General features: G+C 51.4%; 1 protein-coding gene across 1 annotated transcript; it reads right to left on the reverse strand.

Moving 5' to 3' along the window:
* Positions 1 to 143: 143 nt before the first annotated feature.
* On the reverse strand, positions 144 to 6,325 carry DGCR6L (DiGeorge syndrome critical region gene 6 like). Its single transcript, XM_029921323.1, has 5 exons — positions 6,135 to 6,325; positions 5,890 to 6,050; positions 2,155 to 2,255; positions 1,165 to 1,305; positions 144 to 702 (listed from the first exon to the last, which is right to left on the reverse strand). The coding sequence occupies exons 1-5, from the start codon at positions 6,323 to 6,325 to the stop codon at positions 619 to 621; spliced, it is 678 nt and encodes a 225-aa protein (XP_029777183.1). The 3' UTR covers positions 144 to 618.
* Between the last annotated feature and the right edge of the window lie 10,471 nt (positions 6,326 to 16,796).

Raw genomic sequence — 16,796 nt, forward strand, 5'->3', positions numbered from 1 at the left:
GGCCTGTAGCTCCATGAGGGAGCTCCAGGTGGGGTGCCCCTGGGAGGAACCTCTGTGATAACGGGCGTGGGGGCATCTGCTGGTTCTCCGTAGGCCATGGAGCTACCAGGTGAGGGCCCCAATCAAGGCAGATACCACAGAGCTGTCACACAAGCCACATGCAGGCCACACTGTGGCACCTTTATTTCTCTGGGCCATATAAGGCTTGGGCCTTGGAGCCTCTCCTACTTACTTGGTGGGCTGCATCTGCCAAGGGTGGAGCTGAGACCAGAACAAGCATGAAGCCTGGAGCGTGGCAGAGACTGGGTGAGCCCACTGGAGTGAGAAGGTGCAAGGACTTCCAGCCCTATGATGCTTGGCTCTGGGGCAGCCAGCTAGCAGGATGGCCCCACTCTTTTCTCTACCATAGCATCCTAGCTTTGGACAAAACAGACAGGTGGGTGGCGGGTGCAGCCAGAGTCTACCTGGCCTCTCCTCAGAGGGTCGACACCTCCTGCAGGCAGCTGGGAAGGTGGTGGCCAGGTTCCACTCAGCTTTCTGCTGCCTGTGGTGACTGAGGAACAGTGCTGTCTTCTCAGCCATGATGGGCAGCAGGTAACTGGCAGGGACCCCATCTGGTCATAGGGCTGTCTTCCCCACCTGGCAGCCCCTCTGCTGCAGCTTCCGGATGAGTTCCAACAGGTTCATCTGCAGTGTCAGCTCCTGGGATGCAGAAGGGCTGCCGTGAGACCAGCATGACCTAGCCTCTCCTGCACTGGCCAGAGCCCTAGGCAGAAGCCTCCTTTAACCAAGGACCCACAGGCAGATATCAGGGCCTAACAGTGCCAGACAATGAGCTCATGGGACTGACTTCCAGTGAATCCTGCCCATGACTTGCCAGAAAGGGAGAAAAAGTAGGGATGCCACCCCCAACAAGGCTGCAGTGGTCCAGGCTTGGTGCACATGGAGGTGCATGCAGGGGAGGAGCAGAGGAGGGCCCCGTGAGTAGCAGGCCTGGGGAAGGGGTGACAAAGGCAGTGGGACATGCCTTACTAATTCCTCCTCCCGTCCCTCTACAGACCTGGGCCTGGCTCCCCAGTGACCAGTGATAAAACCCCAGAGGGAATTGGGCCTTTGGGAATCAGCAGCCCCTGGGCTGTGCCAGGGCAGGCCTAAGGCACTGACCTGTGGGTTGGTGGTCACATAGAAGCCAGCAACCCCTGCCTTCTCCAGTGTGCTCTGCTGGTCTGCCACCTTCCGGTCTAGCTCTAGGACAATCTTCTGGTCCATCGCCCGCTGCTCCTCACGGATCCGGTGCTCCACTGCCTGCACAGTGAGGGCAGCTCAGGGGCTTAGCCACCTGCCCATCAATGCCTCAAACATACACTGGCGGCCTGTCACTCCTTCAGCCCCTCCCCCATTCACAATAGCTCCAAGGCCACTGATAGTGCCCTTATTGCACCCAGGCTGCTCCCTCCTCGGCCACACTGAACCCTGCAGAAAGGCTCGGCTGCCCCGCCCCCAAATGCTCTCCCTTCTAGGACCTCCAGCTAGGTGTCCCTCCTTTGCTGTGCCACTTTGCCCAGCAATGACCGCTCAGGACCACCATGAGCTGGCCACATGCCAGATCCACCTCTGCTTACTATCAAGTTGCCAACCATCTCTGTGCCTTTGCATATGTTCCCTCCCCACTCGGAATGCCAGCCAATCCCAGCTCAGCACCTCTTCCCTGTATGCCCTGGTTCGGGGCCACTTGGGACCCTGCACAAATCTTTCTAGGCATCCCCCCCCCCCACCTCCACCTCCCGCCGTGGCTTCTTGGTTATGTATGGGTCTCCTGGCTGTCCTGAGCAATCTGGGAGCAGGACGGGCCTCTTGGGCTGGCCTCATCATCCCACCATTGTCCTTGCACCTCTAAAGCCATGGGGCACAATGGCCTCCCACTCAGCACCTGCCCTCCAAGGCCCAGCCCACAAGCCACTGCAGCCCCAGGGAGCAGGGAATCATTCGCTCCCAGTCCTGTCACATCCCAACCCCCAGTGAAGAGCCGTACTTGGGGACTCATCAAGCTTTTAGTGGCCCAACCAAGCTGAAGTCCAGAACAGACAGCAGCTCTCAGTCCACCCTGTGCCCCCTCCACCAACCACAGCCCAGTAACCCTGCCCACACCCCTACCTCCAGCTCACGCTGCTGAGCTGCCTGGAGCACAGGCAAGTTATGGGGTCGGCAGGCCTGCTGGGCTTCCTGGTGCTTCTGCCGCAGCGCCTGCCTGAGCACTAGGAAGAGATGAGACCAGACAAGTCTAGTAGGTGGTGGGAGGTGAGATGGAGGGGGTCAGGGAGCACTCTTGCCTCAGCACCTGCCCTGGCTGTCCCACCATGGAGCAGCAGACCAAGGAGCAGACGTGAAGCCCTGCCTGATGACCCAGCTGCCCCAAAGCCCTGCACGAGCAGCTGGGTGGAGTTCTGGGGGACACCCAATCCCCTAGCCCATGCAGTCTTGCCCTCACCCAGGGTAGGGCCATTCTCTAGCAGCCAGGAACCAGGGGACTCGAGGGTGCAAGGCAGCAGAGGAGGATGAGAGAGGGCAGGCTGACATGGGGGTGGGGCCAGGGCTATAGCCCAGGCTCAGAAGGCCAATAGGAGTGGGATACTGAGGTCTGGAGGCCTCTGGGCTCAGACGGCCATAGGCCAGCATTCCTGGTGTGAGCTGCCCATCACCCGTGTGATATTTATGGAGATGTCGAGGAGACTACCCAAAGGTCTGGGAAAAGGAGGATGGGGAGTCATTGTGCCCAAGCATGGCATGGCCTTTGTTCACAGAGGCATGGTTGTGTCACTCCCTCAGAGCTGCCCTTCAAGGTGGGCATAGACCCTGGAAGGCCCAAGGACAAGATGAGCCATTAGCGGTCCTGTGCTGGGGAGTCTATGTTACTTGGAGAGGAGTTCTCCGTGGCCACTGAGGAAAGCGCCTATGGTTGCCACTAAATCATACCATAAATATAAGCAAAGTTGTCTAGTCTGATATGGCTGGACCAAGGAGAAAGGTATCATATGATGGAGAGAAACCAATATCAAAACAGAATATTCACAACTATACCATGTAGATTCTAGACCCTTGTTAATGGCTAGATCTTCCCTGTAAGGAGGGGTCCTTGGCCATAGGGAAACAAACCCAACACTATCTCTTAGGCAAGTACCTCTTAGCCAGTGGTTTGGCACCTGCTGTGCCCTAAGCCTTACCAATCTCCTGTTTCTTGGCATTCTGTTATACCTCAACAATGGCATTTATCACATTAAATGTGTGTGAAACCAAGAACCACCCTTGAGACACCTCCATACACAGAAGGACAAGGAAGATACTCCCTGGTTAGTGTTTACATCACATGGAGGCAGGATGGGACGAAATAGATAAATGCACGGACATTTTATCTCCTTCACTCTGCTTATCAAACATTTCTGCAAATCCCAGGTCAACTCCCAGCTTCCACTGGTGAGCAGCCACAGGTCAGACAGAGCTGTGGCCACTGCCTGGGTGGAAGGGGCCTGGCTTTAGCAATGACCAAGGAAAGCAATGGCAGCCAATCACCATCACCTGCTGAGTCAGAGGGAAGGAAACACAGAAAGTCACAGGGTGCTTACTCATTGCCAGTGGCATCAGAACCTGCCCAAAACTTCTGAAGCACAAGCAGCAAGATGTCTAGAGGGTTATCAGAACCTCAATAAAAGGAACCAGGATTCTGGAGAATCTGCTCCCCCCCCGCCCCGCTACTTTATTATTTGAAGTGCTTAATTCACTTCCTGAACTAGTAACCTCTGTAGATAAACAAAGATCACCCACATGAGAATAAGAATTACTGACAGCAAGAGTGTAAGTGACCACCACTGCCTGCATTTGGTAGAGACTCAACCACAGGCAGGAGTGGGAAAGCTTTCTGGTGGCAAAGCGGTGAGGTCCATCCTGATGGGGGGCTGCTGAAGCTGGAAGCAGGATGAGGCAGGCAAAGAACAAGAAAAGATAAGCCTAAACACCTTCCTGTAAACAGAAAGCAAGAAAGTGCTCCAAGAATGATGGGGACACATCAGAAGGACAGAGGAGCCAGCCGAAGAGCTCTCCCACTGACCGAATGTGGCACAATTTGAGCATTACAAAGAACAATGAACTATGTACTTTGGGTTTTTGACTGTATGCTTCTTATGCCTCAATAGAAATGTTTACAAAGATAACCATTCCAACAGCAGGGAAAATATAATACCAATTCTATAAAAAACTCTTTTAGAAAACTGAAGAGAATCCTCATCCTATGAAGCCAGCCTTTCCCTAATACCCCATCCAAAGGCATTATAAAACACTACAGAGGCAAAAATTCTTAACAAGATTTTAGCAAATCAAATCCAACATAGACAAAAAGGATAATATATCCTGACCAACCAGGACTTGTCCCAGGAATGCAGTTTATCCCAGGAATTTAAAAAACCAGTGTAATTCACCATAGTAACCAAAAAGCCACAAGATCATCTCAGTAGATATAGAAAAGCCAATGTCAATTTCTGAGAGAAATGCTAATTTCTGCCATAAATGTTTAAGCTGAATATCACTGGGTCTGCAACTGCTGTCCAGTTTACAGGAAACAGCGGGTGGAGAAACGTTAAATGACAGCATGAGGAAGCAATGTGACAGATTCAGCATGGGGACATCCTACAGGTAGAATTCCCCTGACTCTTTAAAAAGTCAATGCCCTAGTAAATGTTTGAGACTATTCCAGAAGCAGAGAGACCAAAGTAACCAAATGCAATGCATAAACCCACACTGTCTTTACAAAGAGACAGTCTGCGACAAGTTGGGTAATGTTGAATGTGGACTGAAGGTCAGAAGACACCTTGGAATGATTAAGTTCTCAGGATGCTGTCCATCGTCATGTTGGAGCATTCTTGTTCTAGGGCACTGGTTCTCGAACCTGGGCCAAGGCTGACCCCCAAGGATGTCTGGAGATACTTCTGACTGTCACTGGAAGAAATGCCACCATCATCTAGTGGGTAGAATCCACGGATGTTGCTAAACATCCTGCAATGCACAAGACACTCTCTAACCATTAAGACTTGTTCAGACACAAATAACAGTGCTGTGGTAGAAAACTCCAATCTAGAAGAATACTGAAGAACCAGGCTGGAATTTTATGGTGTTGCATAGATTTAGAGGTATTAAAAACTTTGGCAAAATTTTAATTATTGAACCTACCTGGAGGGAATACAGGTATACGTTACACTATTCTTTCAACTTTACTAAATATTTTAACTTTTAAAAAAATAAGTTGGGTAAAAATAAAGTAGCAAAGGTAGGAAATCTCATGGGGGCAGGGAGAGCTGCCCAGCATACCTTGCAGCAAGGGGCTTCGGAGACCCGAGTGGGGACGCCAAGGAGGGACCAAGGCCTGTGGGTGTGGCTCGAGTGGAGAAGTTTTTGGTTCTAAAAGGTGACACAGGGCTTAGTGCGGGTGGTGTGGGGCTCTGCGCCGCCTGAAGCGGAAGTGACCCTAAAGCAAGGCAGAGCTGTAAACACTGAGGGGCATCACCATGGGGTAGTCAGCCGCTATACCGCTGACTGCCACCACCAGGATCCACCTGAAGACCAAACAGGAGGCCTCGGGCCATCTTGCATGGACGCGGATGGAGACACAGGTAAGTCTGGGGAGGGAGTGTCTGGATGTTATGTTGACGAGGGGTCGTGCAACTGAAAAAAACTGCCTTGACCTTTTTGTCACCAAAAAAGCGCTAGCAGCCTCCGCGCGCGTGACCTGCTCAATTTTAGGGGCTTCATCCCAGCGATACCCAGGGAAGGCCTCGGCCTATATATACAAAGACCGAGAGCTAAACTCGCGGAGAGCGCGCGTCCCCCGCCCTCCCTGCGCACCTCGGTGCTCATTCTGCAGCCGCAGGCGCTGGTTGTACAGGCTCTTCTCGGTGAGGTGCTGGATCTCCAGCAGCCCCTGCACGATCTCGAACACGGTGCCGTCGAGAAGCGCCAGGGCCAGGTCGCTGAGAGTGGTGTAGGACAGGCGCTGCTGGAAAGAGCTGCGGGCAGAGGGGCGCAGTGAGCGCGGGCGGGACCCAGAGCCGCCCGAGCCGCCCGCTCCGCCCCACCCCGCGGCCGCGCACCTGGGAAGCTCTTTGACTAGGCTCTGTAGCGCAGACAGCAGCTGGTAGTGCCGCTCCTGCTGCCGGGCTCCATCCACCGCCTCTTCGAAGGCGCCACCGTAGCGCTCCATGGCGGTGACGCCCAGCCAGCCGCCGGCCGAAGCAACCCGCGCCCCCTCTGCGTCGGCCCGAGTGCGGTGCATCCCGCCCATTTTTACGACTTTCTCGAACGCGGCGCGTCCCGCCCCCTTTTACGACAGTTGAGGAGGTTAACGTACGAGGCTCGCTCCGCCCTTCCGCCGAAGTTCCTAGGAGGATCACTCATTGTCCCCTCCCCTTGCCGTGCAGTTTGGCCCACGCGACCTAAGGCGTGGCACCACAGCCTCGAAGATTTCGAAGAAGCCCACCCTTCCCGCTCTGAGTCCGCCTGGACCGAGGCCCCGCCCCACTGGGCTGAGCCGGCCGGGATGTGGGCGGGGGAGGCGAGAGGGTCTGGTCCAGCGCGTGCTCCTGCTTGGATGGCTTGTGGTTGCTCCTGTGGCAACGTGTTTGCTCCTCTTTGCTCTCCACAAAAGCGCTTGAATCACTGAGCCCGGAGGTCCACCAATACTAGCGGCGTGACGTTGGGCCTTTTTCGTCACCTTCAGGCCTCAGTCTCCTTGTCTTCCACTCATGGGGCGATTGTCCGGGTTACCTGTCAAGCGAGACCCCTCCCACCCCAAACTCGCACACCGTGTCTAAGGGCTCCCGCAGCGGCATTGCAGGAGGGGTCTGCACGCTGGAGGAAGGATGGCGGTGCGTCCCTCGCCCTTCCCAACCCCAACCCCAACACCTTCGTGGGAGAGTCCTGTCCCACCCTACACCCCCCAACTGCCTCCACCAGCGTCGTCAACATGTCGAAGAAATCCTGGCCCAATGCCTCATTCCAAACTTGAGAATAAAAGTCCTGGAATCCACAATTATACTCTTCATAAGCCACAAAAATCTACAAAACAAAGTTTGGATTGCTGAATATCCTGTTGGGCTCATGGAGTCAGGGGATTCCCATCAAGGAGAACTAGCATCATGCCTTCTTCATCTCAGTGGGATGGAATTAAGTGTTGCCAAAAATTGGCAGGGGGCTGCTGTACAGTGAAATGCAAAAGTAGGTAGACTGATGAAGACGACCAGAAAGATTTGTGTGGCCAACTTGAGCTGACACATTCAACTGGCTATGGATAGAATGCCCAGACCTCTGGAGGAGAAAGGATGCTGACCCCCTGGGGCTCTGTAGGGTCAGCACCAAGGAGAGGAGCCAGCTTAACTAGGGCATTTCCCAGGGTAATTGATTCCTTGACGAAGTCTCCTTAGCCAAACTTTGGGCAGGCTCCCCTGAGCTCTTTTTAACTAGGCCTCATACTTGGGCCTTGTCTTTAGCCTGCCTAGTTTAGTTGTCGCAAGAATCCTGGTAAGTCAGTTTAGAGAGAATCTGATATCTGATTGCCCTTGAAACTGATCAAATTCCTTGTCCCTTACTCTACTCTCAAGAGGACCCATATAGCTGGGCTGCAGTAGCCAAAGGGACATGTTACAGAGACTCCTGAGGGATTGTCCTAAGAACAGTAGGGAGATCTGAAGGTTTGGGGACATAGACATGATCAGATTTGCCTTTCATAAATCACCCAGTAGCCACCATGCTGGTGAGATGACAGGGCTTCAGGTGGGGTGGGGTCAGGGGAGGGCGACACAGGGAAGTGGGAGGGTTCTTGAGCCATCTGGGGTTGTACTGAAGTCACTGCTTAGTCCTCATAGTTTTCTCCATGATGTTTCCTCAGTCCTGGCAGGGGTGGTTCTCCTTTCCCCACATGTCCTCTGAGCCTGGGGCCAGGAATGAATAAATGAATGAATGACAAGCACTCAGGCCAGTGCTGTGGAGAAGGGGGGGCGGGCACAACCATGGAGGCAGCTCTGGAGATGCACCCTGATGCCTTGCACCACACTCCTACCTGGTGGCAGGAGCCGGAGCTGAGACGTGGGCATGAGTGGTTGGAGGAATGGTCTGGATCTAGGCCTGGGTGCTGTCACCTCCCTGGAAGTCATGGTTAGAGGGCGATGGCAGCATCTGGGTGAGGGTGCCCATCTGAGTTCTGGAGGAGACCTGGGTGGCAGGAGGTGACGGGGTTTCAGTCTGGGCCCATCTCTCGGTTCCCCATCTGTGAAGGCTACCTGAATGAAGCCTTGAGTCTGAGATAGAGATTGGTGCTGTGTCAGCTGGGTGACCATAAGGCCCTTCTGCCCAGACAAGCTCAGTGTATTTGGTGGCTCTGAGTCCTGGGAAGGCCAGGTGGGAAAAGTCAGGCAGGCCTGCTTTGGAGGCTGCTCCACAACCTTGTTCTGCTGCTGGAGCAGGAAGGCCCCCTCTGGCAACCCTAATCTGACCTGCATTGGGGGCCCTCCTTCCCATTGTGGACATAGACAGTGGGTCACTTAGGCACAGGGACTCCTGGGCCACCTCAGGGTCACTGCAAGGGCCTGGTCTGAAGGGAGGGGTTCTGACCCCCAGATCCCCAGGGCTGATGGTGTTGGCACCACTGGGAGCTTTATCTGCAGGAACAGGGGGCTGGCATGTAGAGAAGACATACATGTAGTCCCTGTGTGTCTGGACTCAGTGAAGCCACATAACACTCACATACTGGGTAGTGTCTACCATGGACTTTCACTCAGCAGCCACTATCTGTCTGCTCCATTGGCTTCCCAAACCTGAGAAGCTGGCTGGTAGCACTTCGGTGACTGGAGCACACTGGGCTGGCTCTTCAATGTCAGGTGGGGACAGTTGATTATATTGTGTGCCGGGGAACTGCAGTCCCTGTCTCTTGACTGTGTGCCTGAACAGGCACAGCTGAGTCTGGCATGAAGGGCTGTGCATCTATGTATGTGGGGCTAAAAGCTTCACTGTGTCGTTTTTATAGGGGTTGGTTGTTGAGTGTTGTGTGTGCCTTTGAGTTTTTGTGTTGTCTTATTGTGTGCATAGAGGCATGGGTCTGCTCTGGTGTCCTGGCAGCCTGCACACATCCGCATAGGCCATGCAGACAAAGGCATGAACCACAGCTGATGGAAGTCTTGGTAAAACATCTGTGAACTTTTTAGAATGCCAGGGGAAGCCTGTGGAGGCCTCTCTTGAGGCCACTTTTTACTCATTCCCTGACTCCCCTAGGAGCTCTGCTGAGGTGTGGGCTCCCTAATGGGCTTCTAAGCGACGGCGCATGCCACAACCCATGCTGTCGTTCTGGCCCTTTTGTTTCTTTGTCTCCCTTTTTGGTGTGTAAGGCAAGGACAAACACGTGATGGGTTTGTCAGTGTGCGCTGCAGATTTTTATGAAGTTAGTGTGTGAAGTCAGTTCATGTTATAATGGAGGCTGAAAAGTCCCATGATCGGCCATCTGCAAGCTGGAGACCCAGAAAAGCTCATGGTGTAATTTGGTGTGAGTCTGAAGGCCTGAGAACAGGGAAACCAATGGTAAAAATCCTAGTCTGAGAGCAGGAGAAGATGTGAGGAGATGTTCCAGCTCAGAGAGCAAGGCAACAAAAAAGGGGTTAAATTCCTCCTTCCTCTGCTTTCTGTTATTTCTATTCAGGCTCTCAGTGGGTTGGATGAGGCCCACACAGAGGGTGGTTACAATATGCTCTGGGAACTGATTCAAACTGGATTCCAAACTGGAAACTGATTCAGTGGAAATGCTGCTCTGACCTGGAAATTTCTTTACAGACATACCCAGAAATGTTTAATATGGAGTCCCGATGACTAGTTAGGTTGACACATAAAATTAACCATCCTAAGTCCACCCCTTGTCAACTTGGCATCCATACACGTCTCTTTAAGCCATAAATGAATGCCAAATAAGGACAATAACAAGGTCATGATTCTGCCTAACGTGATACATGAACATGAATGTGATACGTGAACCTTTCTACAACCAAAAAGGCACTAACTCCTTCCCTAGAAGTGGAGGGAAGTCCTTGACTGATGTTTACTTTTCTCCTTGAAACCATGTAACTTAAATACTATGATGTAGAATTGGCCATACTTAAATCCTATGATAAAAATTGATTCATCTTATGTTACATGATAAGAACATAAGGGAGGAAAGAAAACAAAGATACACACAAATGTATTCATAGTAAAATAAGGAAGAACTATTCATGACGATTATAGTCCTCATTTCTGTTTCTGTAACTGATCGTAGCTAGTATTTATAGTTACCTTCTTCCACTACCCCTTCTGTATCCCTTTGTCTTTACCAAGAACTTCAATTAATTTTTGTTCTTCACCTGGTAAAGGGTCTGGGCCATTAGTAACCCTGCCTATTAATTGGGTCATTAGAGTTTTACATTAACCTTTATCACAAGACATGGGAATACTGAGAGAGGCCCTACGGGATCTCCTGTATATTCTTCCTTACTTCCGTTGTGGAGTGGTAGTCCAATTTGCCCTTGGTGGTCATGGTCAATCACCCCAACCAATCTTCTTTGCTTATTGATTCAGGGGCATGAAGAGACCAAAGTGGCCGAGTGGCTCCAGTTCCATGGAATCATTGTGTCTCCTGGTGGAAGCCTTTCTCCCTCTGTATTTCAAGACCTCGGCCAGCAAAGCCTGAGAATAGGGAATAGGAATCAGAAATTTTCCTATTGGGTGACTAAGGTGATGGGAGTGATGTCATTTCAGTTTGTATCCCTCAGTTCCTGGACCTATGGCTTCTGACTATTGGGGAAAAAAGCACAATACATTGGCTGCTGATTCAGAGAGTATACAATCTTCTGGAGAACCTTGCCTCAGCCACTTGGCTGACACTGTAATTGAGTCTTCAAGTCCATTCTATTATTCTGTTCAGACGCCTGGGTGGTTCAGTCGGTTAAGCATCCTATGAAGCGTCTGACTCTTAAATTTTAATTTTTTAATGCTTTTAAAATTTATTTTTGAGAGACAGAGAGAGACAGTGCGAGCAGGGGAGGGCCAGAGAGAGAGGGAGACACAGAATCTGAAGCAGCCTCCAGGCTCTGAGCTAGCAGTCAGCACAGAGCCCAATGCGGGGCTCGAACCCACAAACTGTGAGATCATGACCTGAACTGAAGCCAGACGCTTAACCAGCTGAGCTACCCAGGTGCCCTGAGCATTCGACTCTTGATTTTGGCTCAGGTCATGATCTCACGATTGTGAGATCGAGCCCTGCATCAGGCTCTGCACTGGGCATTGAGCCTGCTTAAGATTCTCTCTCCCCTCCCCCCTCTCTCGCAACAAAAGAAATATTCTGTCAAGCTAGTTGTTTCAGGATTATGGGAAAGATGGTAAGATCGGTGAATTCCATGAGAGTGGGCTCATTGCTGCAGTTCTTTAGCTGTGAAGTGAGTTTCTTGATCAGAACCAATGCTGTGTGGAATGCAGGACAGTGGATAAGACATTCTGAATTCCACGGATGGTAATTTTGGCAGAAGCATTGTGTGCAGGCAAGGCAATCTGTATCCAGAGTAAATGTCTATTCCAGTAAGGACAAGACACTACCCCTTCTTCAGTGGAAGGAGTACAGTGGAATCAACCTGCCTCCAGGTAGCTGGAGATTACCCCTGTATAGTGGCGCAATGCGCACTCCGTGCTGGCCTCAGCTGCCGGCAGATTGGGCACTCAGTGATGACCATCTCCAAGTCAGCCTTGGTGAGTAGAAGTCCATTTTGCTGAATCTATGTGTAACCTTCATCCCTCGCCACTTTGTTCATGAGCCCATTGGTCAGTGACAGGGGTGTCTGGGCAAAGGGGCTGACTGGTATCCAGAGAATGGATCATCCTATCCACTTGATGATTGACATCCTCCACTTTTGTGAGCGTTCACATTGGAACCACATTTCTTGTCTCCTTCCCCTTCTCCTGCTCCTTCTTTTGTCTATTCAGAAAGGTCTGTCCACACACTTCTTTCCCCAAGTTTGTTACCAGTTTTCCAGTCATGTTCCTTCCAAGTCCCTGACCATTCATCCAGAATTGATAATGGCACATCTGGCCACTTCTCGTTCTGAGCAAAATGCACAGCAAGGTGCACTAGGAGTTCCACACACTCAGAGGGTTTCCTTTCACCATTCTCCTTCAGGGATGCCCCGGACAGGGGCTGTGGTGCTCTTGCTGTCCATTTTCAGGTGCTCAGGAAGACCCACCTATAAACCAGACCCACATCTTCTCTTTCTCTGTCATAGGAAACTCCCTGTGTTAGGCCATAGGTGCAGGCTGGGAGAGAAGGCAGTGTAGCAGAAGTGGGGACCATGGGCCTTTGGGCCACTTCTTCACGTAACTTACCTGTGTCTTCAGGGCCCGATCAGGCCCAATGACACATGTACACTTCCATTTGATGATGAAGGGCTGCTGTGCATGCCCAGTGTTGTGGCTTGGTGGGTCAGATGGCGCCCAGTTGATGATGGGCAGCTCAGGTGGCATGGTAACTTGGTGGCCATAGTTCAGTGTTCAGTCTCTCCTAAGACCCAATAGTAGGCTGAGAGCTGTTTCTCAAAAGGAGTGTAATTATCTGCAGATGATGCCAGGCCTTACTCCCGAATCCTGAAGGCTCGTACTGTAGTTCACCAACAGGGGCCTGCCAAAGGCTGCAAACAGCATCTCTCTCTGCCATTGATACTTCAAGACCCTTGGAGCTGCATGGGCACTGGCAGGGATCAGGGGTGAACACACCTTAAGTGATAGTCACTGTATGTCCTGAAGGTCTTTGGGCGACTGCCAGCCTTAAGACATAGCCTCCGTGTTCTGGCTAGACCACTGTCCTGTGGGGGAGCCGCCGTCTTCCCCAGAGCCTCTCTTTATCTCTCCCCTTTAAGGGCACTCCTTTTGGATACTCTTGGGGAAGCCCACCCATGAGGTTCTAGTCCAGGGGGGATGGGTGCAGTCGAGCATTCAGAGTCAGGGCAACTGGGCTGGAATGGTGTCCACTGGGCATGCCAGTGGCTCCAGTTGTGTGGGGCAGGTTGGGTCTGGGGAGGAGGACACCACTTAATGCCACTGTAGTTAAGCTTAAAATGATTGAAAATCTAAATGTAATGCGATGGGCATTTTACTACTTTTTTTTTTAAGGACTTGTTAGCATGAGGGAAAAAATGTCCTAATGGCTTTACGTGTAATATATTAGGTCAACGGAATGAATCACTGATATATGATAAAGCATAGATGAGTCTCAAAAACGTGACACTGAGTGTAAGACGCTAGACATAAAGGCCACATATTGTATGGTTTCATTTTTATGAAATATCCAGAATACAGAGATCCGGATAAATTCATAGATCCAGATAAAAAAGCAGATTGGTGGTTGCCAGGGTCTGGGAGAGGATGGAATGGAAAGCAACTATTTAATGGGAGGGAGTGTCTTTTTGGGGCGATGAAATGTTCTGGAATTAGGCGGTGGTGACATTTGCATAACTTTGTGAATAGACTATAAATAACTGAATTGTTCATTCTTAAAAAGGTAAATTTTATGGTATATGAATTATATCTCAATTAAAAACTGTATGATAAATACATCCATACATATTTTTTAATGTTTTTTGTTTTTTATTTTATTTTATTTTTTGAGAGAGAGAGAGAGAGAGAGCACACGAGCAGAGGAGGGACAGAGGGAGAGAGAGAGGTAGACACAGAATCTGAAGACAGGTTCCAGGCTCCAAGCTAGCTGTCAGTACAGAGCCCAACATGGGGCTTGAACCCATGAACCGCGAAATCGTGCCCTGAGCTGAAGTCTGATGCTCAGCCAACCGAGCCACCCAGGCGCCCCCATGTATGTTTTTTTTTTTTTAAAAAGAGTTAACATGGGGAACAGTATGATTCTCTGAGTGCTTGTCTGGCTCCCTGACTACTGAGTTCAAGGAAGGCCTTTCAAATGAGAACAAGCAACACGTAGTCAGAGCTTGCTCTGCATCGCGAGATAACACCACCAGTAGTTGCAGAGGCTCCAAGGCAGGCGGAGGAGTGGGAAAGCTTTCTGGTGGAAATAGAATGAAGGCACATCCTGATGGGAGGTCAGGCTGACTCAAAGTCAGGCAGGATTGGTGAGGGGGAGAAAATTTGGCTTTCTTCCATTTTCTATGTTGGAAGCCGGGACAACATTCAGGGAAACTGTCGGCTATTGACCAGGTCCTGAATGCTTGGGGCCAGTGGCTGCAGAGGCTGTGGCCTGGCCTTCCAGGCTGCGTCCTGCAGCGCTCTGGGCAGGGTCTCACTGGTTGGAACAAGCAAGCTCCCAGGCTCCTGAGGGTATTTAGGAAATCATGTGGGACAAATGGAGTATTACTCAGCCATAAAAAAGAATGAAAATTTGCCTTTGCAACAACATGAATAGACCTTGAGGGCATTATGCTAAGTGAAATACGTCAGACAGAAACAAACATATGATCTCACTATATGTGGAATCTAGAAAAACAAAACACAAACAAGGTCAGAGATATAGAGAATAGAATGATGGTTGTGTGAGAAGGGAATGGGGGCCTGAGGGGGGGCCAAAGGGGTGACGGGAGTCAAAAGGTGCAAGTTTCCAGTTATTAAATGAATGTCCTGGGGATGCACAGCATGGTAACTATAGTTAATCACAACATATTGCATATTTGAAAGTAGCTAGGAGAGTGGGTCTTGTAAGTTCTCATCACAAGAAAACGTTTTTCTAACTATATATGGTGATAGATATTAACTGGACAGTGGTGATCATTTTACAAGATACACAGACATCAAATCGTTATGCTGTACACCTGAAACTATTATACTATGTTATGCCAATTGTATTTCAATTTTTAAAAATTTTGTGGCCTGAAACCCATGCTTCATCATCTTAAGTCAATCAGACACTCTTCTCAGGTAGAGTAGAAACTTCAGCGTTTTTACAACTACAATCAACCAGAAAAAACAGTAATAATTACGATAATGATGAATAATCATAACGTCAATAGTAGCAATCATTATTCCTATAAACTTCAGGATTTCATTGTCTATTCCAGTAAACCCCTTCAACCACTTATCATCATAGTTACTATTTTCCCTCCTGGCCCCTCCGGGTGCACAACCTCCTCCCAGTTAGTATTTCTCAGCAAGGGTTGGCCTCCCCAGCTACCCTGCTGGCCGGGGCTGCTCTGTGTCCCTGAGTGAGACTTGGAAAAATTCCCCAGAAGGTGCCTCCGAAAACTGAACCCTAAGAGGAACAGCAGCCTAGCTAAGGACCCCCTTCCAAGGACTCAAGGCGGCCCGTGCTGGTCCCTGACTGTAAATGGGGACTTGGAAATTTTTCTGAGCGGCACCTCCAATGAGTGAAGCCCGCCCAGGACTCAATCAGATCTGTGAACCACCCAAGCCTCCATTTGCTGGTCGACCCTTAAGCGCTACGTCAGCCAGCCGCCTGGGAGGATGGCGGGGACGGGCGCTGCCCCCTCCCCCCCCCGCCCCGGGTACCCCACTCCCACCCTCGAGCTGCAGGTCCGATCATTGGGATCGCTCCCCAGGGGCTCGCTGGAAGGATCCTGCCCTCGCTGGTGGCCTTTCTCTGGGCTTTGCCTCGGGCACCTATTCCCAGCGTATTTCCATTTGGGCTCTGGGAGAAAACGATATAAAAGGGGCCGCCAGGTGGCGTAGTACCACCTTCGCTGGCCACGTGGGAATGGATCTGTGTCACCAGAAGCTGGAGGGCGCATTCCCCGCCTTGTGGGCCTGGCCTGGTCGGGGTCCCTCAGGGTGAGATGACGCCAAGGAGGACTGGGAGGCCCAGGAGAGCCCTCCGCAGGCCCCCTCTCATCGGCCGTCCTGTCCCTGCCACAACTCCAGAGAAGAGACTTGGAATATGTGGGGGCGTTCCTAAGGTGGCGTTCCACGCCGATAGGCACCTACCTAGACTTATGCGTGTGGCTCAAGCTGGTCTCCAATTTCAGAGCGGGACTCGGAAAAGCTGATGGGAAAGTCCGGCAGCCAATACCTAGGCAGGGCCGATTCCAGGCCCGGGTACACACCTTCCCGGGCCATCTGTGCGGGGATGGCAGGTCCGTGTCTCTGGAGTGAAATTCGGGAAAGCTTGGAGGCACGTCTGACCAACGGACCTCAGGAAGGAATTGGGGCCAGCCAGGGCCCCGTTCTGTCCCTCGTAGACGGCTCCTGCCGGCCTATCATTATGAATGGGGGCTTGGAAAACAATTTCTGGAGGTGCTGCTGACAGCTGGGACCTCGCGGGCTGGCGTCTGAGCCTGCGATGTGCAATCATGTCCTCCTGTAACGGCTTAGTTCCACCTCGGGCAGGAGTGGGAAAAAATGGAGAGCACAAAGATCCGACGGCGGAGCCGCAAGTGTGAAGGTGTCCGGGCGCAAAACACTCTTTTTCCCCCGTCAGCGTGCAGCGACTTTGGTTGGTTCCCGCGTGCGAAGGGGCCTCGGCAGGTTCTGGTTCACACCCGGCAGGACAGCGACGGTCACTCCTCAAAACGCTGCTTGTTTATTCTCCAGCAAATGGACGAGGCGCCAACGCTCCGACTCCCAGTAGGACCCGGAAGATTGCCGCAGGTGCCACAAGCCTCCTGGAGTTCTGCCTGGGGCACCGTGGATTAATCGCAACCCTTGCAGATTTCGCCCGATTGTCGGCGGAAAACTATATAAAAGCGGCCACCAGATGGCGTTGGACAACAGCAGTTAGCCTT

The sequence above is a fragment of the Suricata suricatta genome, chromosome 14 (genome assembly GCF_006229205.1).
Source record: "Suricata suricatta isolate VVHF042 chromosome 14, meerkat_22Aug2017_6uvM2_HiC, whole genome shotgun sequence".
Classification (NCBI taxonomy): Eukaryota; Metazoa; Chordata; class Mammalia; order Carnivora; family Herpestidae; genus Suricata; species Suricata suricatta.